The sequence below is a fragment of the Lepisosteus platostomus genome, chromosome 19 (genome assembly GCF_059453375.1).
Source record: "Lepisosteus platostomus isolate fLepPlt1 chromosome 19, fLepPlt1.hap1, whole genome shotgun sequence".
NCBI lineage: Eukaryota > Metazoa > Chordata > Actinopteri > Semionotiformes > Lepisosteidae > Lepisosteus > Lepisosteus platostomus.
Genome location: NC_142629.1, coordinates 12,695,431 through 12,721,442, shown reverse-complemented (window position 1 = coordinate 12,721,442; position 26,012 = coordinate 12,695,431). Strand labels below are relative to the sequence as shown.

Genomic DNA, 26,012 nt, shown 5'->3' with positions numbered 1-26,012 from the left:
CGCGGTGGATGTTGTAATGCGTACATTAATTTCTGGAGCAACCTCTCTAATTCGTGCAACTACACCGTTATGTCGGCTTGTCATTGCTTTAGCACCGTCTGTACAAACTCAGACGCATTTTATCCAGTTGATGCCATTCTCTTCAATAAATTCATTCAGAAGCTGAAATATGTGCTCTCCTGTAGTTCCTGTTCGTAGCGGTTTACAGAACAGAAAGTCTTCATGGGACATGCCCTCAAACTCGTATCTAACGTAAACGAGCAAATTGGCCAAATCGACTACAGACTCATCTAATTGCAGTGAAAAACATCTGCTCATCTTAACGCGCTCTATCGGTGTACTTTTGATATAATCCTTCATTTCAATAATTCTATGAATGACTGTGTCTTTCAGGGGGAGGGGGGCAGCAGGTTGAGCTGTTTAGCAGCTTTTTCTCGACACTTAATACGTGTCAGCTCTTTTGCCAACGGTAAATAAGGTTCTTCAAAAATAGTGTAGCTTACCTGCTTTAGCAATCCGCAAGCTTACATTTTTCCGCATTTCCGTATTTATTTAAAGTTTTTATTTCATGCGCATGGGAGCGAAACACAGAGATGCTTGGTGTATTTTTCTCAAATTAGAATAGTTCTTAAATATTTTTCCGTTATCACGCTTTCGTGTGCTCACAAGATTACCTGCGTTCGTACCACGTATTTCTATGCATTCCTGTGTTTACAACGTTGGGATTGTTCCAAAATCACACACATTCTCCTTCCTCCCTATTTGCTGGAGATACAGAAGCTTTTTTTAAATACAATTGGTCACTTGCATCCGTAGCATGCATTCCTATAGAGTGGTATAGAATTACAGAGTATCTCTTGTGTCCACTGAAGCATTAGCGCGCACTGTATCGCAGTACGTAGGCTGCGTATTCGACACGTATTAAAATCCAAAATATGAAAACCCGTCCCGATTTTTCAGCGCACACGACACAGTTCCAGGGTCATTTGGCGTACCACCTGGTGGCACTCCACGTACCACTGCCGGTATGCGTACCACAGTTTGAGAACCACTGAACTAGAGGATCATCTACACATGGATAATGTCTATGGAAATAGCATAGAGGTCTAAAAGGTAGTTCTTGTCTGATAAACTAAGTTCTTTGAACAAGCACCAACAGTAAAAGGTACACACTGGACATCAGATATGGCAAATTTTGAATTCAGAAGGCTTTGCTTAAAGTTCCCCAGGAAAGAGGACTTACCACAAAATACTGACACTCAGCAGTGTCCAGGAAAAGGTGTGATGGGGGCAGGGGGGAATCCGGTATAAACATGTTTGAAATGGGTGCTCGAGCACAACTAATCAATTTCCAATCAATTTTAATCAAAATTAAATTGATTGGAAATCAATATCAACTAAGTAAAGAACCGCCTTCCTAAATGCCAACACATGAAATGACAATCGAGGAGCTTGAGTGACTGTCAGTGATGAGATTGCTGCAGACTCCTAGGCAGGTCTCGGATGTGACCGCTGGCTTGTTTTAGTGTAATGTATCATCTGTGATCTAAAGCAGATGGGCCTGGAGACCGTGCAGCAGCCTGGAGCCGACAGAGTGGCGCACCTTCATCTTGGCCCATTATGGGAATAATTCAAGCTATCTCTAAACACAAAAACACGTTCTGCGCCCTGTAAGGGAGACCCCTAATGGGGAGACTGAAGGGGGGAGGAGCCCCAGCAGCCCCGCCTCTGGAAAGTGGGGGTGCACTCAAAGCATGCAGCCTTCCTGACAAACCCTGTGTGTCCTGTGCGCCACAGCACACCCATGGCTGTTCCAGCTCCGGGCTGCAGGACCCACTGGGGCAGAAAGGTAGAAAGGACAGGAGCTGCTTGCAGAGAGCTGCCCATCCTCTCTCCCTCCACTGGGATCTCTGAAACCTAGAGCTGGCGTCCCCTGGGGCCTCGTTAGGACACAATTATAGACACACACATGGTTTCGAGACTCGTCACAGCCCTCCACTTCACCACATAATAATCACCGTGGACAGAAGCAAACATTATTCCTGTTGGAATTCAAAAGCCTGTACCCACCTCCAAAAAAAAGGATGTTTTTTAATGACTCATTGTATTTTATGACTCACTGTATGCAAATAGATAACAACAATTATAAAAATCACAGAGCAGGACTCTAGATTACATGCCTTTAGTGGAGGAGATACAAAGGAGCTTCCACTAAATGATTTTAGCACCCCCATCCCCCCCATAAAGATTTCCTAACCATTTCTGAAAAAAACAGTGCAACTACCATCTTGAGTTACCAGCAAGTGGGATTTTGCTAATTCGTGATTTACAGCTCACAAATCGCTGTTTTTTTATTTAAATCTGGCTCCATGTTTATGGTATACAGTACATAAACTAGTTTTATTGTCTAAAACCTGCCTTTTATTTCCTGCTTCCCCAGGCATGGCAAAGGCTCATTACAGTATGCACCGAACTACAGGCACTGCACTATTCACAAATCTCTTAATGGAACGTGGGCAAGCACTCATTAATCACACGTTCTGGAAATATGAGCAATCCATCCCGCAGAGCTCATTTGCCATCTGATCACTTGGACAAGGCATAGATAGATGCAGATAGCATGGTATATTTATGCATACTGTATCTTAACATGCACAGTATACAGACAAATTGCAAAGGAAATGCCTAATAGCATTAAGAAGACGACTATCGAGCAATGCTTGCGAAAATAAGTTTTAACTTAAATCTAGTCTGATACCATTTCTTACATAGCCACTGTGATCAAATTATAGCAAAGCTCTGCTTCACATCTGAAAGATGTATTTGGCTGCCCTTGTCTGCACCAGACACCCGTGCAGTTTCGCTTCCCCAAGAAGTCACTTAATGGTAAATATGCCAAATACTCCTCACACTTATTTAGCACTTTTCTGGATACTCCACTCAAAGAACTTTAAAAATAATGGGGACTCCCTTCCATCACCACCAATGTGTAGCCCCTACTGGTAGATGCGACGGCAGCCAAAGGCGCCACACACCAGCTATCGGTTGGGAGGAGAACAGATTGATGAAGCCAAATCAGACATGGGGATTATTAGGAGGCCATGATTGGTAAAGGCCAATAGGAAATTTGGCCAGGACACCAGGGTAACACCCCTACTCTTCTCAAGAAACACCCTGGTGTTTTTAATAACCACTGAGAGTCAGGACCTCAGCTTTACATCTCATCCAAAGGATGGATGCCTTTTTTACAGTAAGGTAGGGGCAGCCATAGTGCACCAGTACACTCACCACACAGCAGCTATCAGTGAGTAGGAGAACAGAGTGATGAAGCCAGTTCAGAGATGGGGATTATTAGGAGACCATGATTGGTAAAAACCAATTTGGGAAATTAAGTAACACCCCTATTCTTCTCAGGAAACACCCTGGGATTTTTAATTACCACAGAGAGTCAGCACCTCAGATTCACAAAGAACACCACCTTTTCGTCCCCGTCACTATACTGGAGAATTAGGAACCACACATACTGCAGGGTGAGCTCCCCCGACTGGTCCCAGTAACACCTCTTCCAGCATTAACCTTAGTTTTTCCCACGAGGTCTCCCATCCAGATACTGACCAGGCTCACACCTGCTGGGTTGCAGTGGGTGGTCAGTTGTGAGTTCAGGGTGATATAGCTGCTAGCTAGCAAAACGATACCTGATAGACCACATTGAAATTGACAGCACTGGTGAAATTCTCATGAGGAATACTTCCAGGAGTACAGGCCGTTTAGAAAGGAGAAGGGACATTTAGCAGGAACTGTTTAGCACAGTGTGAACTGACAAATGTATTCTTCCCCTGGGGTGAAAAATAAAGAGGTTAATTATGAAGGACCCCACAGAGACCGCGGTGCTGCTGTGTGAGCGCATGTTCGCTCAAGCCCCTGGACCAGCCAGGCTCCGTCAGCAGACAGGAGGCGTACGCTCGTCTCAAAAGGAAGATGCCTTTGCCCCTGAAACGTGGGCTGTACTGCAAACGAACGAGCCTCCGATGTGACGCTGCAGTGAGCCTGAAAATTAGCAGCTCGCTTTCCTTCTTTGCGGAAATGTCATTGATCCACCGAGACAGGTGGGGGCAAAATACCTGAAAACTCATCACGCAAAACAACAGAAACAGTGCTGGCTCTACAGAAGCAAAGCTAGAGCTTATTAACCAAATGGCCTTCTCTCATTGTTCTGCGAACAATGCAGGAGTCAGGCGGGTCCTTTGAACACCCTCCTACACAGGAAAGTCAAGGCAAGGAGCAGCCTGCAGCGTTTCCATTTACTGCTCTTCTCTGCCAGTCAAGACAGTCCTGGTTATATCACACGTCCAGTTTTACCCATGAAGCATTAGGAAGAGCACAATTCTTTTCATAAAATGCATTCAGGAAATTTTATAACCGGTGGGAGGCATCTAGCTCAAACATAACACAGCACTACTTGAAAACGGTTTTCTAAAAACGGAACAAAATTCCCTCAGTCAGAACATGGAAACATGAAAAGTTTAGAAGCATAACAGAGCTGAAGACATTCTAAAAATTGAATGACTTTTGTTAACAAAAAAAAAAGTTACTAGCTTTACCACAATGTAATATCTAATCTTTTTTTTTCCATTTTCTGCAGTATTACCAATAATGGAAAAGTGCTTAATGCCTGCTGCATGTAGAAATTAGAAATCTGCAAGCACTGACAGTCCTGAAAGGCTTTGAGAAACTGTACTTCACTGTGAAAGAGCATGAAGCAGTCTTTCATCTAGATTGTTGGTTACTTGTCGTGTCTTTGCTGATTATATTTCTAGATGTAACCTTCGATCTATGCTCTCACAATGAAAATAATTAATAATATATAAAAATAATAACGGTGAAAGCAGTTCATTATTTTACTTTGTATATGTTGTATTTGTAAATCTTTTCATTGTTAAATAAAAAGTTAAAAAAAGAAACTGTGCTTCACGTTTGTTCCAGGAGCCTTTTCCACAGTCTTGGCAGAGCACTGCTTTAATCCTAGGGAAATGAGTTCTTAACAACGAAGAGCTCAGGGGTTTCAAGGCACAAACGGCTAGGAAACAAACCACAAAGCGTCCCCCAGTCTGTACAGCCCCTGATGCCAAGCGAAATCTGGGACATTCATTGAAAGTTTGACTGTGGAGGGCGAACCCTGGACAGAGCAGTGCTTAGACAGAGTCCTGGCACGGCTCAGCTGTGGGGAAGTTTCCACGGTGACTGAGGGAGGTGGAGGAGGCGGTGGGGAGGGGAGGCTAGCACCGGGAGCAAGCACATTTTGTGATTTGCTGCTTATGGACGGCTCTCTCTCTCTCCTCGGCTGGGCTGAACAGCAGGTGGCGTTCAGAGGAGCAGGCGACTGCACTACCTCAGCAGCTCAAAGTGCTCCACAGCGCTGGCGAGCGCGGAGATGGGGACTACTTCGCGGCTCAGCAGTTTCTTCTGCCCCGGAGAAGCAGACAGAATGAGCAACAAGCCTTCACCAGAAAAGTAAGTCCATTCTTTCACTCGGCCAAGATCGCGTTTGAATCTTGCAGATGTCTTTTTTCTCTAATGTAAAACAAAGAAAGCATCATTGTCAGCATCAGCCCAAAAACTTCAGCAATACAATCGCTTTGCCTAAAGTGGTCCGATCTTGGCTTTGCTTAAGCTGGCAGGCGTACTGTTACCTTGGGAAGGTGATCCTCCAAGTAGCACGGTGCTGAATTTAAAATAAAGAGCAGCCGCCAGTCTAGCTGAAAGGAAAGGAATATCACACATGCGGTTCTCCGAAAATAACTGGGTCTCTTGCTGACAAAGGCTCATGTTTAAAGAACCTTAGAAAGAAATCTGAGGACACCGTGGCATAAATCGACAAAGGGATTTAAAACAAAAACTGGGACAAGAAGCGTCTGGCTGGTTCGAACAAAAGAAAGCATCCCAGTGGGAATTTCTGTACCACGAATTTAGTTGGTCATAGAGAGCGAGACCATGCATAATTCAAGTCCTCTGGTACCAGCAGCCACTGAGCTCTACAGGCACCTGGGCTGAGCAGCGCAGGCTACAGGCTCACTCTTCCCAGAGACCGGGGTCTCGCCACACACAGCCGCGAGATGGCCTGACCCTGGCTTTAGGACTAGGGCAAGATATTGCTCAGTTATGTGCGTGCTTGTGTGCTTTGGTAGTATACACTTACTTTTTTTAAGGAATCTTGTCATTTCTCGGCTGAAGCTCCACAGCCTCCCTCTGTCAGAAACTCCATTGCATCTCTTATAAGCGTCTGGGAAATTTAGACTTGAGTTCTGTAGCTTTTAACGTGGACCTGCATGTCATCTTAGCGCTTCATTCTCCAGTACACAGGAAAGCTTTCTTTTACTGCATGACTGATGAGGCTCAGCAGACACCTTCTCACAACAACTGATGATCAGATCCTTTGCAGATGAGCGTAATATGGTTTACTAAGGTCGCTAAGACAATGGTCTCGGCAAAAGCAGGACGTACGAAAATTAAACATTCAGGCTTGAAAATACACCTTACTTGTGAACGGTCCTCACGATAAACGGAGCAAGTGTTGATGAGAATATGCCAAAGCACGTTTACAGTGTCTTTGCATGTTCATTTAGCCGAGTCACAAAACAGATTTCTTGAGCTTCAATCCAGGAAAGCAAATGGCAGGGTACAGGAATATGAAAACTAATATCCAGTCTGAAAAAAACAGCAAGAGACTTGTTTATTTTAAAATGGATATTTTACCTTCTTTATGTAAACTCATCCAACAGTCACACTGCACAAGTACATTTCCTTCTTTTTTTCTTTCCTGCTTCAGCGTGCCGAGCTACCTATCCCCACTGTCACCCCAAAGTGCAGCAACAATATCTCTCTGCCGACCAGAAAGATAATAGCACTACCAAACTTTTTCATGGAAAAAAAGGGGCCGCGAGGGGGAAAAAAAAAACTATTCTCATTCTCAAATATTTTGCCTCATGTCAGGTTGCTTCATTATCTTGTTTGATTCATTATAAAGCTTCCAGATCAGGGGAAGTTGGTTGTTCTCTGAAGAGGCCCCTTTGGGTGCTCTCTTGCAGTCTGGGTCACACAGTGCTGGGTTTCTACCAGCAAATGGCCACCATCAGAGGTGCCACGTCTGCCGGCACAAGCCCATCAGCACGGGTGCCCACTGAGCAGAGCCACTGCCAAGAGGCGCAGAGTAGAGGTGCAAAAACAATTATATATTATTAAAGCAGTTATTGGAATTAGGTTTTTCTTAATGTTTATTAGGTTTGGGAATTTGTGCAAGTTTATTGTGATTCATCAGAAATTAAAAAGACGTCAGTCTGGATTACTAGCCTGAAGGTTTTACATCAACTGACTGAATGGTCAGGAACACTGACACACACAAACCTACATATAGATACTCTGTTGTGAAAGGTCTTCAGAAATCTTGGACACAACTAGGAGTGACACTATGAGCACTGAGAGCCATCAAGCTGTTCAAGTAGGTAGCTGCGTCAGCTTGCGCAGGCTGCAAAGGAACAGGTAAAGGTTTATTCCATGCTGGAAGGAAAAGAAAGGAGATCAAATTTTGGCTGTGGAGCCTTCTTCAGGTGTCTTCTTCATCACACCTGAACAAGGTTCCACAAGCTGTGTCTGTTTTCCTTTCAGCACAGAATAAACCTTTACTTGTTCCATTGTCGTTAAGCTGTTGCAATTTTTCAAGCTGATTAAACTACTAGTTCTTAAGAATGATACCCCAAAGCAAGAAATGTACATCTTTCATATTACCAAAAGATATTCATTACAGCACACATCCAATACATAGTAATTGGAAATTAAGCCATGTATTGTTGTGCAAGATATCTAATAATTGTTGTGAGGAGAGCAGAGTTTCTGGAAGTCTGCGAGTACCTACACCTCGTTTATTCAGGATCGCAGCATCCCACACTGAAAGCACGCCGATGTTACTGCAGAGGACTCCTGCACAATGAGCCCCAGTGACAGACTGGTCAAAACACAAACGGCCTGTCTTGCTCGTGCCTTTCTTCTGCACTTCTGCCATTCATCTCCGTCAGTTTCCAAAGCAAATCTTTTGGATTTTGGACGTCTGCTGGCAGCTCTTCGGTCCCTTCCCGTACGTTGAGATGGTCTGCAAATCCAGCAAGCTCTCACCCCAGCCGTGAAAGGTCACAGTAATTACCGAGAGCGCAATCGGCCTTCTCCCATTCACTTTGATGTCGGCAGGCAGAACGCCTCATGCTTGTGTTCCACAGGACTGTTAGACCTAATGCAGTGCTGGAGCACCAACTTCATTACAGTACAATTATTAACAGAAAGGGTTATTGCACCAAGGAAGTTTTTTTTTTTTTAGATTAAGGCTTCTAATATTACCCCAGGATTAAAATGCATTTGCAGCGTTGGCCGCAGACTGATCTTCATCGTGGAGAAGCCAGATCAGCTGGGAATCATAAATAATGCAACGCCAGTTTTCCGTGGAAAATTAAAAGGCTAGGGGAAGGGAGCCTGCCTGCTCAAAGTTCTGTGTGCTCAAAGTGATTACATTTTTAATTAATGCAAAGCTCCAATATATTAAAAAAAGTTTCTCAGCTTGTGGCAATCAATGCACGTTAAAGTAGAAACAAACCAGTCACTCATTATGTTTTGAAACATTTCCTGCTCATAACGACTGGTTACTACTAACATTTTCATTACCTAGGAAGTTTTGCTGCTACCTAAAGTTCTGAATCAGTGTGCCCAATTAGAAAGCCCATTCTCATACTGAGGGTCTATACACTTTTTATGCATTTGAATTAATGAATTAATGAGTGCCGATTCTTAAAAACCCACTATTTTAAAACCTTCTAAATAAATATCAAACCATGATGCTTAATTAGATCTCATTAGATTTTTGTGTATATTTATTTTATTTCGTTTTCTTATAACCCACAGGGTACTCTTTCGATTATATAAATGCAAAAGTCTAACCTCTCCAGCAATGCAATGTTTTTCTTTTGTTTTTGCAATAAAGCGCTCAACTGTTTTCCTCCTGAAATCCACAAATTGTAGACAGTGCAATACTATGCAAGTCACCGAGTATTATGGTCTTTTACCTGTATGCTACCTATTTATAGCTGAGCTGGTTCAGCTATGTGCAGGGTGCTATTTTTATGTGCCATATAAAATGAATTACCAAAAGGAACAGGAAATGCTGATAAATACCCAACATTTACTCTAACACTTGAGGTGAGGTAATGTATGCATACTTAAAGCCAAGACTAAACGGACAAAATTTAAATCATTACAACTAGCTCTCAAATTTCTGCCGCACAAGAAAGACATCCTTTCATGACTTTCTACAGACAGAAATTGATACCAATTCATTTATAGGAGCACAGATGTATAAGATTTTCAACAAATATACAACAGCAGAAGCAAAATCTGCATCAAACAAAACAGGACATTCAAGCGCCACTAAAGCATTTTAACGTCTGGAAGCTGGAGTGCTGGGCTTGCTGCTGCATGCCCCAGCTGAAGCACAGAGAGCCTGCGCTGCCAGGCTTTATATAGGCTGTCTCGCGTCGCATCGCCCAGTCCTGACGGCCCATTCGCATTTAGCTAATTAACAAGTCAGCTTGCATTTTAACAAGTTTCAAATCACTTCAGCGCCTGATTAATAATCACCACGCTTAGACCAGTGTGAGAGGGTGTGCAAAAGGATCAGGAGAGGATTTTGAGCTTGCTCTTCAATGCATGTGTTTAACATTCTGGTTTGCATTTTAACCTTCTTTAGTGCCACTTAACACACCAGGTGCATCTAATCAGACCGCTTAGGGCACATGAGTCCCTTTGAAAAAGGGGTTTTTAAAGTTGGAGTTGACTGCGGGTCTTAATTTACATGTCGGCATCAGTATTAATTGTGAAGTTTAGCACTAATGTAACCACATGACAGGCTATTCTAAAGGCCAAAATGCTACAAGTATTAGTCCTGATGACAAGGTTATGTCTGACAGAGACAATGAACAGTAGGCAAAAGTGGAAGGTTGGACTCTAGTGGCATTTAAAATTGATCATCAGGAAGCTCCAGGTTTGGGCAGCTGGGAGTTTGAGACTCCCGCTGTCTCTGGTTAAGCTGGTTAGCAAATTCAAAAGGTAAATCGAAGTAGCTAAAGGAAATAAAAATTGCTCAGCACGAGCATTACCACGAAAGACAATGGCATATAGCAGCAAATACATCAGGTCTTCCTAAGTCTTACTGACCAACTTAAGACAGCAGATAATGCATGAACTGTTTTCACAAACTCTAGCTAACTCTCACCTCTTCAGTGAGGCCAGTCATATTCTCAGACCTATCTCTCCAGATTCCCCAGGTAAAGAAAAATCTATAAGTTGGAATATTATCAATGGTTTTAAAATAAGATGTTCGGTGAAAAAGTGGATTATTTTTGTGATAATTCCAAAACTTGAGGGGTCGCAACTTTGCCCCCTGCTTCCACTCCAGGTGGATGCTTGAAATCTGCTGTGGTGCGATAGACCACGAGACACGAAGCCAGCAAGCCTTCTGGATGGTTGGAACAGCTACTGTAGCTGCAGATCCAGCTTTGAGGTTTAGATAACAGCCAGGGGGGCTAGAAAGAGGAAGTGTTTGAAAAACAAGAGTGGTAAGAGCTGGCCAAGACCACAATGCCAAAGCAATTTAAACCAGACACTGTACACCTAATCTTTTTTTTAATGTAATAACTTTTTTTTCCTTTTCTCCCCAGCTCAGGTGTCACAGCACTGCCGTCAAAAGCAGCACAGCGGTGAATTAACATTCAAATGGACTGGGAGAGAAAACATCTGGAAAACTGAAAATAAAATAAAAACCGCAGCTCCAAGTCACAAGCAATGGATCGCACCAATCTGACTCACTTACAGTTACAAAGAGTGGAATAAAAAAAAATGGAGTTTTTCACCAGCCCTTTCTGTCCCTTTGTTATGAGATAAACTATTGGTCAGAATGGATTCAGTCAGCTCTTGTCTGGGGCAGAGCAGTGTCTGATGCCAGAATGCAAACTCTGCGTCGGGCAAGACCCTTGTCATAGGCATAAGTGGTGCACTAGGGGATTTAAAAGTGTGAAAGATGTAGCTGCAATCAGAAGCCATGTGACCTGTAATTCGGGGCAGCCAAAGCCAAAAACGTAACAAGCAGTATGGAAGTGCAGGCGACCACACTGTTTCACATTTATGGGAACTGCACAGCACTGAAGCTGAACACTTCGTACGACTGCAATAAAACTGACTTCCAGGACTTGCCTGAGGAGACCCATGACACCTACCAGTTCTACATCATCAGCCTCTTCCTCTCCTGTTTGTACACCATTTTCCTCTTCCCCATCGGCTTCATCGGGAACATCCTCATCTTGGTTGTCAACCTTAACCATCGGGACAAGATGACTATCCCTGACCTCTACTTTGTCAACCTGGCGGTGGCCGACCTCATCCTGGTGGCGGACTCCCTGATCGAGGTCTTCAACCTTAATGAGAAGTACTACGACATCGCCATCCTCTGCACCTTCATGTCCCTCTTCCTTCAGATCAACATGTACAGCAGCATCTTCTTCCTGACCTGGATGAGCTTCGACAGGTACGTGGCTCTGGCCAGCGCCATGAGCAGCAGCCCCCTGCGGACAATGCAGCACGCTAAGCTAAGCTGCAGTCTCATCTGGATGGCCTCCATCCTGGCCACCCTGCTCCCCTTCACCATCGTGCAGACTCAGCACACCGGCGAGGTCCACTTCTGTTTTGCCAATGTCCTTGAGATCCAGTGGCTAGAGGTGACCATAGGGTTCCTGGTTCCTTTCTCAATCATTGGCCTCTGCTACTCGCTGATTGTCCGCATCCTCATGAGGGCCCAGAAACACCGGGGCCTCTGGCCCAGGCGGCAGAAGGCCCTGCGCATGATTGTGGTGGTAGTCCTGGTGTTCTTCATCTGCTGGCTTCCCGAGAATGTCTTCATCAGCATCCAGCTCCTCCAAGGCACAGAAGACCCTGCACAGCGCAGTGGCAAGACGCTGAGGCACGACTACCCGCTGACGGGCCATATTGTGAACCTGGCGGCCTTCTCCAACAGCTGCCTAAACCCCATCATTTACAGCTTCCTGGGAGAGACTTTCAGGGACAAGCTGAGGTTGTTCATCAAGCAGAAGGCCAGCTGGTCCGTGCTGTATCGTTTCTGTCATCACACCTTGGACTTACAGATCCCCGTCAGGAGTGAAGTGTCTGAAGTTTAACACCAGCAGCTCCTCAAAGGATCCTGGGAGGCTTTTAGGCTGGAGTGGCGCAGATGACCTGAGGCACTGGGGTCAAACACGTCAAGTCTAGGCACGGACAACCCTCTTGGAAAAGTGCAGGAAGTTTGGATTGAGATATCCTTAATGTACCCCAATGACTTCCGAAAATAAGCTTCTCATAACTGCTAGAAACAACAGAAAGAGGAAGAACTGAGAAAGGACAAGGGCCTTGGGAGAACACGCCATAAAACCAAAAAAAGCAGGCGAGAGGAAGCACTGTATTTTCTTTTTGTTATTTAAAGTAATTTAAAAAAAGACGCTCTGGGGCTGAACAAGCAGCTTATTCAGGTTAAGGGAAAAAAACAAATATCATGTGTTATGATTTTCTGACTAAAGAATTTATTAAACACTACTGTTTCTGATGAAGAACATTACTGTACAAAAAGAAAACTGTTTTAGATGCTGACTTGTTTTGTTGAAGTTGCACCTAAACCTTAATTTTCTTGTGGCTTATTACAAAACAATACGGAAAAAGGAATTGTTTTTAAGCAAACGTGTTTCACCGGTACTACTTGTTTCTCTGCTATTCTTTTCAATACATATACACTGCTGTGCGAAAGTCTTACATCTTAGACAAAATCAGTAGTTGCAATATTATATGTTATAAGCATCAGCAATTTACTCAAAGTCTCCAACAATGTTTTCTATTATAATACATTTCACAGTCACTAATACAGCTTACTTTGGAAAAACCTGAGTTTGTCATTTAGCAATCTTTAACTAAAGTGGATAAGAAACTTCAAAAACATTATCATCAAACTATGCATGAATGAATACCCAATATGAAATGTGTGGTAGCTAATCCATCACATTTAGCAATAAAATACGACTGATTCACTGTCAGACACTCTTTCTCGTTAATTTCATTTGCTCCTCCTTAGACAAGTGTCACATCTCAGGTCATATGTAAAAGTATCCTACAAGGACTGAACTAGAAATGCTGAAATGCTTTATTTCATTGTAAGCATCGTAAGTTTTTTTTGTATCAGTAAACAGCCTTGCTTTCCAAACGGACTAAGCATGGTCTTACCTAAAAAAATACATATACGTTCAAGAAGAATGAGATGTTTTGGGATCTCATTACTGAGCCTCCATTTTGTGCGATACCACATCTGTTCAAATTTAAAAAAATAAAGCCCAATTAGCCCTGTTAGTATTCCACTCTTAGAGTATCCATGATAAAGATTCTGATATTAGCCACCCAACATACCTAAACATGCAAAGTTAAACTACGTTTTGTGCTACAAAATGCTGATTTATCATGATGGGGGTAAATGGCTACCATTTCCCTACAAGATCAAAACAGAATTGGGTTTCTGCTTAAAGGCAGAAAAACGTAATGTGAAGAGCAGATTAATTCTAAATTTTTAAGACTTTCGCACAGCAGTATAAAAACAGAATCGGTTTGTATTAACACAGTTTATTTCACAAACTCTAAAGACAATGTGTGCAGAGTGCGTCTGGTCAGGGAACAAAGGAAAAGGATTGAGTCCACTAATCCTTTTCTCATTACAAACCATTGTGATGCCTTTACGGTCTATTGCTGAACTGCAAAGTGTTGCTAGGCTGTTATTCTCCACTGCGTGAAAAAGAGCAATATAATGCAATTACTTCTATCTTCTGGTGTATACTTAAATGTCAAAGGCGACGACTCTGGAGAACCCGGAGTATTCTCTCTTAACACCCTCACACTAGGATCTATGAAAAGCAGGGTAATTTTCAGAATAATAAAGCAATGTATTTTGTAAGAAATTGTGCAAACAGATCTGTTTTCTACAGGAGTTATGACCTACAAATCCATTAGAAAAAAAGCTCAGTAATGGTGTTTGCTGCAGTAACTGCTTCTTAGCTTCTTGGTGTTTGAGTTGTTTCAGGGGAGGGACTCCTAACCTGTGGGACATTTACTTGGTTCAAAACACCGTGGGTGCTCTCTTCAATATCTCACACAGCATCTAGAGCTACAGGACTTTCCAAGGAAAATTCTCAAGTTCAGATGGCTGCACCCTTCAGTGCGAGATATATTCTCATACTTACAGTACATACCTCAGTGTCAGTGGTACAGAACGGGTCACAGAAAGCCACAGGCTTTGTTTTTCTGATATTGGCACGATATTCACCTTAAAGGTAAATCAGAGGTAAGCAGTACCCTCTGTAGTGATGGGCTAAACTAGAACACCAGAGTGAACAGCAAGCTGTAAGCCCATTTTTTATTTTGTTTCATTGATAAAGGCTGAAACCATAGAGGCACTATGTACAGATCACTCTCCCACCTAATTGGCTAATTCCTTTTACTATGAACTGGTCAGATTGATCCCAGATAAAACAAGGACCTCTGGTTTATTTTTTTTACCACTCTTAATGCAGCACAGATCTTCCACTAAAAAGGAAAAACCTTACAATAGTCCCCTTCGGCTGTTGTTTCTTCAGCACATTAAGTTGTTGAAATCGCACTGTGCTGGGGCATAACAAATGCTCACACCATTCCTTCAGGCTGATTCAGCACTTAAGTGAAATGAATCAAGGTTTTCAGGTGACACACTGCACACAAGCTGTTTTTGTGTGCTATGGCCTAATGAGATGGGGAAGAGTTTCCATAGCAAAGGGCATCCTTTGAAAAGCTCCTCACTCAAGCAGCACTGTGGCCAAGCCTGAAGGTAACCTGGCAGGATTTTACACCATATCTCATGCTGACAAGGCAAAGCCGACTGAACTGCAAAGAATAAAAAACGGCCTAACACAGTAGTAGTAGAACTCGGATAACAGACCTAAACTCAGTTGCACACAGCTATTAAGTAAATAAATGGAACAGAGCAGAAAAACTCCCTGCTCAGAGAAAGATCTTCTGACACAGGACAACAAAACCATGCACAACTTTGATTACAAAGAGTAAGCGAATGATACAAGATACTTAAGGATCAAAGCACTGCCTCGGACTTAAGATTGTTCTAATGTGCTTTTCTCCATTTTAACAACGGAAAAGAGGGGCAGGGCAGGGATGTTCACAACTCAGCACATACACCTATTGGCTACGTTCTCAGAAAACACTATTTTCCATTTCAGTCCCGCGCCGGTTGGTCTGCTGGCTTGTGTGAACGCCAGCCCAGAAACACAGTCAGCTATGCTCCAGCATGGTCCCTCCACCGGGATGTCGCCTAGCAACCTCCAAAACCCCAGAAGATGCACTCTAGACAAAGATGACTGTACATAGTTCAGTTACTGTTTCAACCATGGTTTTCTATTTGTAAATTGTACAAAATTTAAAGCTATGTTTTGGAGGAAGTTGAAAGGCAAAAGGAAATTTCTAAAGATGGAAAGATCTTAAAAGCTGAAGCAAAAAGTGGACTCTCAATTTTGCTACTGCATTTTTCTGTATTGACCGAATTGACAATTCAGTGGTTCAGTTACACAGATCCTCATATGACATAACCACATAAAAACAGGCACTGAAAGTTGCTATGATGATTGCCAGATCCACCCAAGACATCTCCTAACAGCTGGATAAAACAATGTTAAAACAGACAACATTTGCCAACCTTCAAATTTTCATAGCGAGTGAAAAAGGCACTAAAACAAAACAGCTGTCAGGCAGGAATGTTACACAGGAATGATTCTGGCTTTGACATTGATGTATCAACAGATCACAAGACAAAAACACGGCCATATTTGCTAGCACACTGTGGGGAAACTACGTGCACTTCAGTTTCATTACAGTCTGAAATGTCTTTTCCTAAATGAAAAACAAAGCCATTAAAGTATTAAAATCCTTGTGCTATTTACAACCACATCCAACAGAGAAAGAGGCAGCAAATTGCACCCATAAACTAAACAAGCACTGCTGATGGAAGAGTCACCTTTACACAGAAGAGCTCAGATCACAGTATTATACTGCGATCTTCTAAAAAAGGGCAAAGCTCTGAACCGGGTTGAACTCCCTGCACACAAGTGGGGATGAAAAGAACACTGAACACTGAAAACAAGGGCCATGGGGGCTTTTCTTCTCAATGACACCTTGCACAGAGCTTGCTGGCTCCTGGTCTGTTCCATAGAAGCCTTCCTTCTCTCACCAAGGAGACAGGGGATCGATCACAGTGGGGGAGAGACGGAACGCCATGTCAGGCACAGCCCTGCTGCTGGACAGTGGGACGCTGGCCCTTTTTGTCTCCGTCTGTGAAGGTGTCCCTGGGACGACTCTCACAAGTGTGAGCAGCAGGGATCGACTCAGGAGTGACTCAACCCAGAAACGGAAAGGCCTGCAGAAATCAGCCCTGGCTGTCTGTATTTATACAAGGATCAATCTCTTTAGTTCATAAGGTTAGTAACTGTTGTCTGCTAAAACTACAGCACTTATTCATCAAAGTCTTTGCTCATGATATTGCCAGCACAGCAATACTCCACAGACAACAGGAACAGGAACAAGTTAAGCATGGATTCCCCTGTTACCCAGGAACAGGTTTGTCCGAGCCTCGATTCGGATCAGAACCACGGCAGCAGCTCCTGCTGTCAAAGGGAAGAGGAGAAAACATGTGGGAAGGGAAACAATTTCATTTGCCACAGACTTTCTACTTTCTGTACTAAGCTGGGACTCTTCTATTATGTTGTCACAGCATTACAGTATATCTAGTTAGCTGGACTCCAAGACTCTGCCATTACAGAGCACTTTTAAGGAACTGAAATAGGTGTCATTTATCTTCTGAGTTTAATTGTTTTAATCCTCAGCCATTTTAAGTTTATTTGCTTACTTCATTGGAACACTCATGCTGTTGCTCTAAAGCAGAATGCCAGAAAAGCAGAGAGTCTTGAGCACTTTTTTAGTCTCTGCATCAAGAACAAGATCTTGTATAAGATATCTTTTATCTTTATAAATCCTTAAAAATGAGCCAAGCCATCAGAAAAGGTAACGAGATGCTTTAGGACACATGTAAAACTGACTAGCTGTCCAGGAAGTCCCAAGAAGCAAGGGTAGAATTTTTTACAGGCAGATGAAACAAGCACCCATAAGCCTGATTCCCAGGGAATGAGGCGTGAAGAGAGAAAATAAGTAGCGATGCAGTAAAACAAACAGAAATCGGACTTTTGACCACTTTTCAGCATCGGTACTGGAGAGATGCTGATGTAGCACTGGGATGATGCCAAAACAGTTTTGGTTTCGCAAGTTTGTTGTGCAACACCTAAGGTGCTAAGCAAATCAGACACCATCTTTAATGTCCTGCTTCATAATAACATTGGAATAGAAGAGTGATGTTCATTTCAACAGAATCTTTTGTTATGCACTTCTTTAGTTTGAATATACAAATGTGCAAGTACATTATTATTGGAGCTAATGGATAGCACTTCTCTAACTGCTTCAATGCAGGGCTGTGGGGGATCCAGAGTCTATCCCAGCAAGCAATGGGCACAAGGCAGGACGCCAGTCCATCACAGCACACACACGGACACAAACACAAGCTCACACACACTCACACCAGGGCCAGCTTTCACAGAAGCCAACTAATCTACCAGTATGTCTTTGTACTGTGGGAGGAGACTAGAGCGTCTGGAAGAAACCCACGTGAACAAGGGGAGACCATACAAACTCCACACAGATAGAACCCCAGGAATTGAAAGCAGGGCAACAACACTGAAAGGCAGGAATTCTACCTACTGCACCACCATGCCACTCTCTCCGTATTTCTATGTTACTTTATATAAATAGCACTTATCTACAAAACAGCACTGTTACAAAACAGGGACCCACACAAGCAAGGAGGTGAAAAGCTAGAGAACTGTTAACAGTAAAGTCACAATCCCTGAACTCAGGTGACGCCTGTCCCCACACCCCCCAAACAGAACATGTCATCCCCTCACTAAGGGGAAATCCACCTGCCCTGAGGGGAGGTTCAGCTGCAGCCTTCAACACTAACAGCTTAATTAAAGATCTGTATTTATATACATCTCACCCTTCAGATCTCAATAAAATCTCCACTTGTTATCACTGATCACCTTTTATATGATGCAAATTCCCAGAGTGCAAAAAATAAAATAGAACTACAAGGACAGCAAACAGCTGTCACATTTAGGTCCTTTGACAGCCACAGTGCTATCAGTTAGTTAATGATGTAAAAAGCCTCTGGTAGAGATTACAGCTAAGAAGCCTGATGGCCACTGCTAAGATCTTAAACTCTAACCAATGGAGACCATTCCAGTTTATACTCCGCCTTGGGGACACTTACACTGTACTACGCCCAAAGGTGAAATACATACAGAAAATGCCAGAAAAATGAACCCCTAAACCTCTGAAAAGAAAGAAGTTAAGAGGTTGGAGTGAGTACTTTACAATCCTGGTATGGATGTAGATAGATACTTTATTGATCCCGTGAGGGAAATTGAGAATTTATTAAGAATTTCTTTAAATGTTTCACTTAAGGTAAAATACCTTGTCCACCTTCAAACTCAAGACAGAAGTATTATTTCCTTTCCAGTCCCAGGCCATTAAGACAATGTATTTTGGCAGTAGAGCTGTTGAGGAGAAAGGAGCCACAAAATCTGACAGCCAGTGAATCGACACTGAAAAGTGCCACTCTGCTCTTTCAGGACTCAGAATGGGACCCCTTATCTGTAACTGATCTTGAGCAAGGTCCGTCCTTCTCAAGGGGTCCCAGAAGCCAGATTAATTTAGAAATAATATACACTTTTCTTCAAGAGCCAGGGCTTGCACTTCTCCCAAAAGAATACAACTTGAATTCCCTTCGCTCCATGCGAAACTGGGAAAACCTGAATCGAAGGGCACAAAGGACGTGAAACAATAGAAACAAAAAATGAAATAGAAAAGGCGAAAGACATTATATCAACAGCGTGAAACAACTGCCTCACACATTCACTGTTGTACGCTGCCCCTAAAATGACTTCCCAGGAGGTAATGAAAAAATAAAAACAGCTTCTGAACAACAAACATAAATACCATGGATGGGGAGGGTCTACTAGCACAGCTTATGCAGGACATCATCAAACACAAGAGAAACTGCTCTAGGACCACATGCAGTGCATCAGAGATGATACTCTTGCCCCCAACCAATGCACTGTAATTACAGCAACATTTCCTTTGAATCAGGCTGAAGCCCGCCCAAACCTTTTTAGCTGTTGCCGTGTCAAAGGTCACCTATTTCCATCTTGCACATTTGGAGAATGTTGGGAGTGTTTTTTTCTGCAGACACCGCCAGCTCTAATGCAAACAAGTCAGGATTTCAGACGAGTCACGCTCGCCGTGTTCCCTCCAGCCGCGCTGAAGAGGAAAAGAGCACCTCTGGGTTTGGAGACCCTCTATTACAACAAATGGAGCAAATCAGTGTGCGTCACGTCATGAAGACGGCACATCAGTGTCACTGTGCCGCTGTCTGAATTAGAAAATCAAAATGAGATGTCAAGGGCGAGCCGGTCAGTTTTCATCCTCAGTCTTAAACAGAAAAGTGGATCAAGCCTTGAATGAGCTGCAATGCAGATTTAAAAGGTACACATTTAGCCATGCCCCTCGGACCACACCTACACCATCTACCTCATTATGATTTCTTATTTATTGCACATCTCCAGTCATTGTTTACATGTCTGCATTGTTTACATTCAAACTGTTTACTTGTACACTGTCTACTGTTTGTATATTGTCTTGACGCACTGTCTGCACTTTGTGTTTTTACACTTGTTTTAACAATAGAGAGAGTTTCTGTAAGTAAGAATTCCATTGTACCAGTACATGTACCAGTTACATATGGCAATAAAGTACAAGTTCATATTAAACACCTTCATTTGTCAGGATGCCCTCATGATTTGATCCAATATGACAGTTTTCCAAAAAAAATGCACACATTAAGTCATTTGTGAAGCACATGTGAAAGTGTTTAATATTATACCCACCAGCATACAAACCCTTTAAATTCATCTCAAGATCAGCAAAATAAAACAGAGCCCTTTCAAAGGACAGAAATGGCCACACAGCTTCCCCAAATATTTGTTTGCAATTAGTTAGCATAAACCAAATTTCATGTGCAAGCGTTCATTTCAAAGAGACCGTGTTAAAGAGCAAACAAAAGCTGGTCTTCTTGTGTCATCACTGGCTCAGTTGACTCCATTTGCTTGTGTGAAAGACAGCCATTGGTTTACATTACTTTGAGCCCTGGCTTGCACAGCAATCTTCATGGGCTCAATCATTGGCCCAGAGTGTAGGTTATGCCTGAGAGTCTAGACAACAATGGCTGAAGCCTAATCGTGGAGTGTGGACTGTTGCCTACAGTTCAGAAGTCACCGCTTGAAACCTGAACTGTGCCATCATTTGGCTGTGCTTGGACTCCCAAGGTACTGACATGTTAGTGGCTGATCATTCAGCTGGGATGGACTAGAGCCAACTTGTTGGGAACCATCGAGATCAGTCAGGGTTTCATTATTACTACTACTGGGACAGCATACCTTTAATAACAGCTCACAGACTATCGTGGGGGGTATTAAAAAAAAAAAGACTACACAGAAATTACCCAGTTCTGGAAAACTGAACACCAGACTCCGACCTGCATACAAACACATCAGCCTAAGCGGAAATCTGAGCATCGAGATCTTATCAGCAAATTCCTAAACGTGAAATTATTTGGCTGGCCTTTTTCAAAATCGCCTTCATAAAAAAAACAGGCTCAGTCGTAAATTCTGTGAAACACTGTAGGATGCTACTGACATTTCCAAAAGTTATTTACATGCCTGCGTCATCTCTAATTTCTTTTCCTTTGGAAATTTAGCCCTTGAGAACAATAAAAATAACAATATGCTTTAAATAGCTAAAATAAATAGCTGAAGCTCTAAAAGACCTTTAACACTACAAATCCTTTCATCTGCCATAGGAATCCCTACTGGCTCGGACTTAGCCTAGACCAAATAAACTAATGTCAATCATGTGGTTTAACTAGCGTTTTAATAAAGGTTTGAAAATGGAATATGTCTGTTTGCATACGAAGAAGGCAGGGACTGAGCTACCCTGGATTTTGTAATCCAGAGTCTGTTGTTTGCAATGAAGCTGGCATGCCTTGCAAACGACCCAACTGTTCCCTCTCCGACAGAAACAGTGTGAAGAGGCAATATTCATGCTCCTGTTGGCCGCCAACAACAACAGGAAGAAAGACTACTGAGTCATTAAGGCACATTTCAATGTGATCAGGGAGGCAGGATGGAAACAAGCACAGAACTGCCGCACTAGTCTCCTCCAGCCTGAAAGAACAGAGGTGGGATACCTGCGCCAGTCCTCTATTAGTGCAGAGCTGCAGCCACACTCACATTGCTGGCTACCAGCCCCCCTGACTGAAGCACACACAAAAGGGCCCCTCAGATTAGCGTGCTGTGAGTGAACCATTATAATAATAATAATAATAATAATAATAATAATAATAATAATAGCTTACACTTATATAGCACTTTTCTGGACACCCCACTGAGAGTGCTTTACAGGTAATGGGGATCCCCTCCACCACCACCACCAGTGTGCAGCCCCACCTGGATGATGCAACAGCAGCCATAGTGCGCCAGAACGCTCCCCACACACCAGCTATCAGTGGGGAGGAGAACAGAGTGAAGAAGCCAGTTCATAGATGGGGATTATTAGGAGGCAATGATTGGTAAAGGCCAATGGGAAATTTGGCCAGGACGCAGGGGTAACACCCCTACTCTTTTCGAGAAACGCCCTGGGATTTTTAATGAACACGGAACACCAGGACCTCGGTTTTACGTCTCATCTGAAGGACGACACCTTTTTACATAATAGTGTCCCCGTCACTATACTGGGGCATTAGGACCCTCACAGACTGCAGGGAGGGGACCCGCTGATGGCCCCACTAACACTTCTTCCAGCAGCAACCTTAGTTTTTCCCCAGGAGGTCTCCCATCCAGGTACTGACCGGGCTCACAGCTGCTGAGCTTCACAGCTTGAAACCACAGGCCCCCGCATTTATTAATCCTTTCGGCACACCCTTGTAAAAACTAGTAAACGTGAATAAGGGACAGTGTTGTTCGGCGCTGAAACGTGCAGCAGGAGAAGATGGATGACTCTTGACACCCTCCCCTCCTGCTTTCCAGCAGTTATTAAAGGCTTCTCTCATCTTGTGCCATCGTACATTTGATGTGTTGGAAGTGCGTGAGAAGCGGAACGCCTGGTGCACTGCGCTTCTATTCCACATGGGTGTCAGCCAGTGCATTTCCGAACCCGACAATTCCCAGGTGCCCAGACAGTACACACTTCCACAGACGCACGACCTGAGCACAGGCCTAACAGATCAGTTGAAATGTGACAGTACACTTCTCTTTGAAGACAGTGTCCTATTAACACTGCTGTGGAAAAAGAAAAGGCAGCTGCTTAATGGCTTGGCCATACACCCACGCTACAAGAATATAGGAGCACGTGCACAGAACACAGGACACAAAGAAAACCTTGAGTCTCCAATCATTAACGGAGCACCTCAGGGTTCGTGTTCAAAGACTGGCACATGAGGGAAAGCTCAGATCCCGATTTGGATGTGCAGTTAACGGATAGTTAATGCCATTAAAATAAATCCATTTGGTGAAAGGAAGTCACTGCTATGAGAAGTCCTGCTCACCTCTCTCGTCTGCTGCCAGCAGGAGTTGAACAGATTTACAGAACAACTGTCAACTCCCGTGAACTCCTTCACAAAACCATAGCAAAATCTGTGGTTTCAAAACATGTGCTTAAATGGACATCTGAGCAGCTCCATTTGCCTTTTGCACAGCTGTGTTCTTTATTGCTAAATATGTACATCTAATAAAAAACATTTGAAGTACAAAGCTCTGAGATTCCTAGCCTTGGAGACAAGTTACCTTGTTCCCATAAACTGACACAAATAATCGGCACAATTAAAGTGGTCAATATTTGTCAGATCAATAGGCACCTGCAGATTCTTACAGAAAAGGAAGACAAATAGCACAAAATCTATGTCAAGATATTTAAAAGAGACTTAACCTAATTTTACGTGACAGAGTAGGCAGCACTGTGTGTGAAAGCTTCTGAAAAATATAGTTCCGGATACCCTTCTACAATCTTATCTGTTTCATGTTCAGAGAAATATGGCAAAACAAACAGTGGTCCTTTGTTATCTGCCTAATGTCTCAGCAAAATTCAGTTTGCAAAGAAAACAGAATCGTCATTAAGCCAAAGACGTCGCATGCATCTTTAAACAGTTTTCCAAAAATACATTTGAAGTGCATATTTGGACAGTGCACAGATACAGCTTGAGCCCGGTCACAATGCGTTAATGATCTAGTAATCAAAAGCAAACCGCAGAAGAAGACAGATCAACACACTCAGAAAACAAAAGGCCCTTCTTTACACAAAGAAGCCTGCTGGCTGAGTTGCTGAGGTCCCGCGACACCTGCCGTGATGAATTTCGAATTGAAAAGGACAGGGTCAATTAAGAAAAGATGCCCTCATATTCCGCGGCAAACAAAAGCACTTTCCTCTCCCTCTCTCGGTACCACTGTTCAGGCAAACAAATCCGCACCCGTAGAAAAACTCAAGGCAAGATCCCTCAACGTGACCGGCTTGCCAGCCCCACAGCACCAACGAACATGCAGATTCCCATCCACAAATGGGACCAATTACCATGGTGTACATGACTGTTAAAAGTATTTTAGAACAATGCATGTTCACAACCCTGCAATATACATTATCTCTTGCTGATGGGGGACTAACTCCTTTAAAATAGGGGTCTCCTCAGAGCTGCTCTGAATTATAAACAGCCTGGCGCCTGTGGAGAAGGGTTAGAATGGTTGAGTTAAAGCTATCTGATACAAACATGTCACAGGACAGGAAATGGAGTGGTTTGTGCCAGTATTTAAAGTTTTACAATTCTTCCTCCAAGCCCTGTAAGGCTAAACTAGAGCAGAACTCTTCTGCACGACTTAAAAGAGACCGAGAAAACCCCCTGGACTTTGAGCCACAGGGGTTCAAGGTTTTCCAGAGGTAGCTGGCAAAATCCTACCTCTGCATGTCTCCCATTTGACCCAACACAACGGTTTGCTTTTCCTACAAACCATTCCAGCAAACGCAGCTCCTGAGAAACAACTGACTCACAGGAAGAGGGGGGAGGATGCAAACAGTCTTTCACACCAAGATCTGAAGCCCACAGACACATTGCGCCTCCCACCAGCACCACGGTCCCTGCAGCGGAATCTCAGCTGTTCAAGACTGCAATTTTAATTAATAACATTTCACTTCACTTAAGCCTAAGAAACCCGGATAATAATGAGATCAGGCAGAACAATAAGAATCTGATGGGCAAAAAAATCTGCTGGGTTAAAAATCTTACTTTAATATTTTGGTGCACTCAATTATAGGAGCCCATCAAACAGCATGTCTATCCCAAGCTGAGCTACTTGGTTACCTGCTTGCTCACACCTGCTTAAATCTGCACCCCTGAGAAAAAAAACCAACAGGCCTGACCATCGACAGCCTGGCTGACCTCAATTAGTGGATTAAAACGCAAATTCCAGCCAGACGGCTCTTTCATGACCGAGTCCTTGCGGCCAGAGCGCTGTGCAGAGTCTGTGTATGGAACAGTGGGACACAGGACTCTGCGGTCTGGGAAAAGCATCGGAAAAGGATAAACTGTTTTTCCAGCTGTGACATCCCATCCTGGGAAATGAGCTCCTAGCATTGTTCAAATAATTTTTGACGGGATCGGTGAAAATGTCAAACTCATTGTGGCATACAGTAACAAGGTCTCTCGATCTCTCACTCTGTTTTGTTTTCAGTCTTTACATAGTTATTCCCACAGGAGACATAGCTCGGTTAATTCCATATGTGGGAAAGCACTCTTGAAGGCGCTGCCGGTGCCATGCTTTGTCTCACAGCATTCTTCGGAACAACATTCTGCTCCTATACTTCAGACTGCGCTTGACGCAACTGAATCGGGGCTGTTGGGAATCTTTCCTGTCCGCTTGGTGCTTCTCCCATATTACTTCCAATCACTGGCCCAGGCCTAAGACATGCCCACTGCTCAGTGTCAGCGGGCAGAGCCACCCTGGGGAAGGATTCTCTTCATCCACCTCCTCTTCGCCTTCAGTCACAAGCTGAGTGTGGCCGGGACTTTCCAAGGAGTGGCACACGGTTGGCTTGGCCCCGCTAGGGTGGTGATGGGATGGCTCTGTAGGGACTCTCTCAGCCTTCTGGCACACATCGCCTCCTGGGACTTCCCAGGGAGCTGTATGCGGACACCAATGCCAGCGAGATATGGGCCTCTCCCCCAGGGCACTGAGGGATTCACAACGCGTCAAGCGACAGGTGAGCGTGTCCGGGAGTCCACACCTCCCAGACTGAGTGCGGGACTGAGTGTTGTGCAGAGTCATGGAATAACCAGAGGGGATTTAAAATCGGCTGGGGATATAAGATCGTCAAATTCCATATTTCTAAAAAAATGTAAAACTTAAACTTCTTTTTCATAATAAATAGTGGAACTGTAAGGGTACTGCTAATGAGATTTCTATACAAATTAAAGTAGATTTTTCAGAGCGACAATAAAGCAGCAATTTTAAACGCGCTGAGGAATGCCTTCGCTTACCATCTCATCCTGTGCTTCATTAGCACGCCATGTCCTCATTCCGCTACCACCACTTCACTGGCTCCCAGTGCACACAGCTACTAAAACAACTTCATTTCATTCATTAATCTCACAG

General features: G+C 43.5%; 2 protein-coding genes across 3 annotated transcripts in view; one reads left to right on the top strand and one right to left on the bottom strand.

The window, feature by feature from the left end:
• chlsn (cholesin) overlaps positions 1-26,012 on the bottom strand; it is a 129,552-nt gene that overhangs the window by 91,569 nt on the left and 11,971 nt on the right. The window lies entirely within an intron of this gene.
• gper1 (G protein-coupled estrogen receptor 1) lies at positions 5,239-14,075 on the top strand. 2 transcript variants are annotated; one of them, XM_088612708.1, is made up of 2 exons: positions 5,239-5,511; positions 10,760-14,075. In XM_088612708.1, exon 2 carries the CDS (start codon positions 11,184-11,186, stop codon positions 12,261-12,263), a length of 1,080 nt encoding a protein of 359 aa, XP_088468834.1. In that variant the 5' UTR covers positions 5,239-5,511; positions 10,760-11,183; the 3' UTR covers positions 12,264-14,075. The 2 variants fall into 2 exon arrangements, with proteins under 2 accessions (XP_088468834.1, XP_088468833.1); XM_088612707.1 differs by having other exon boundaries at positions 10,755-14,075.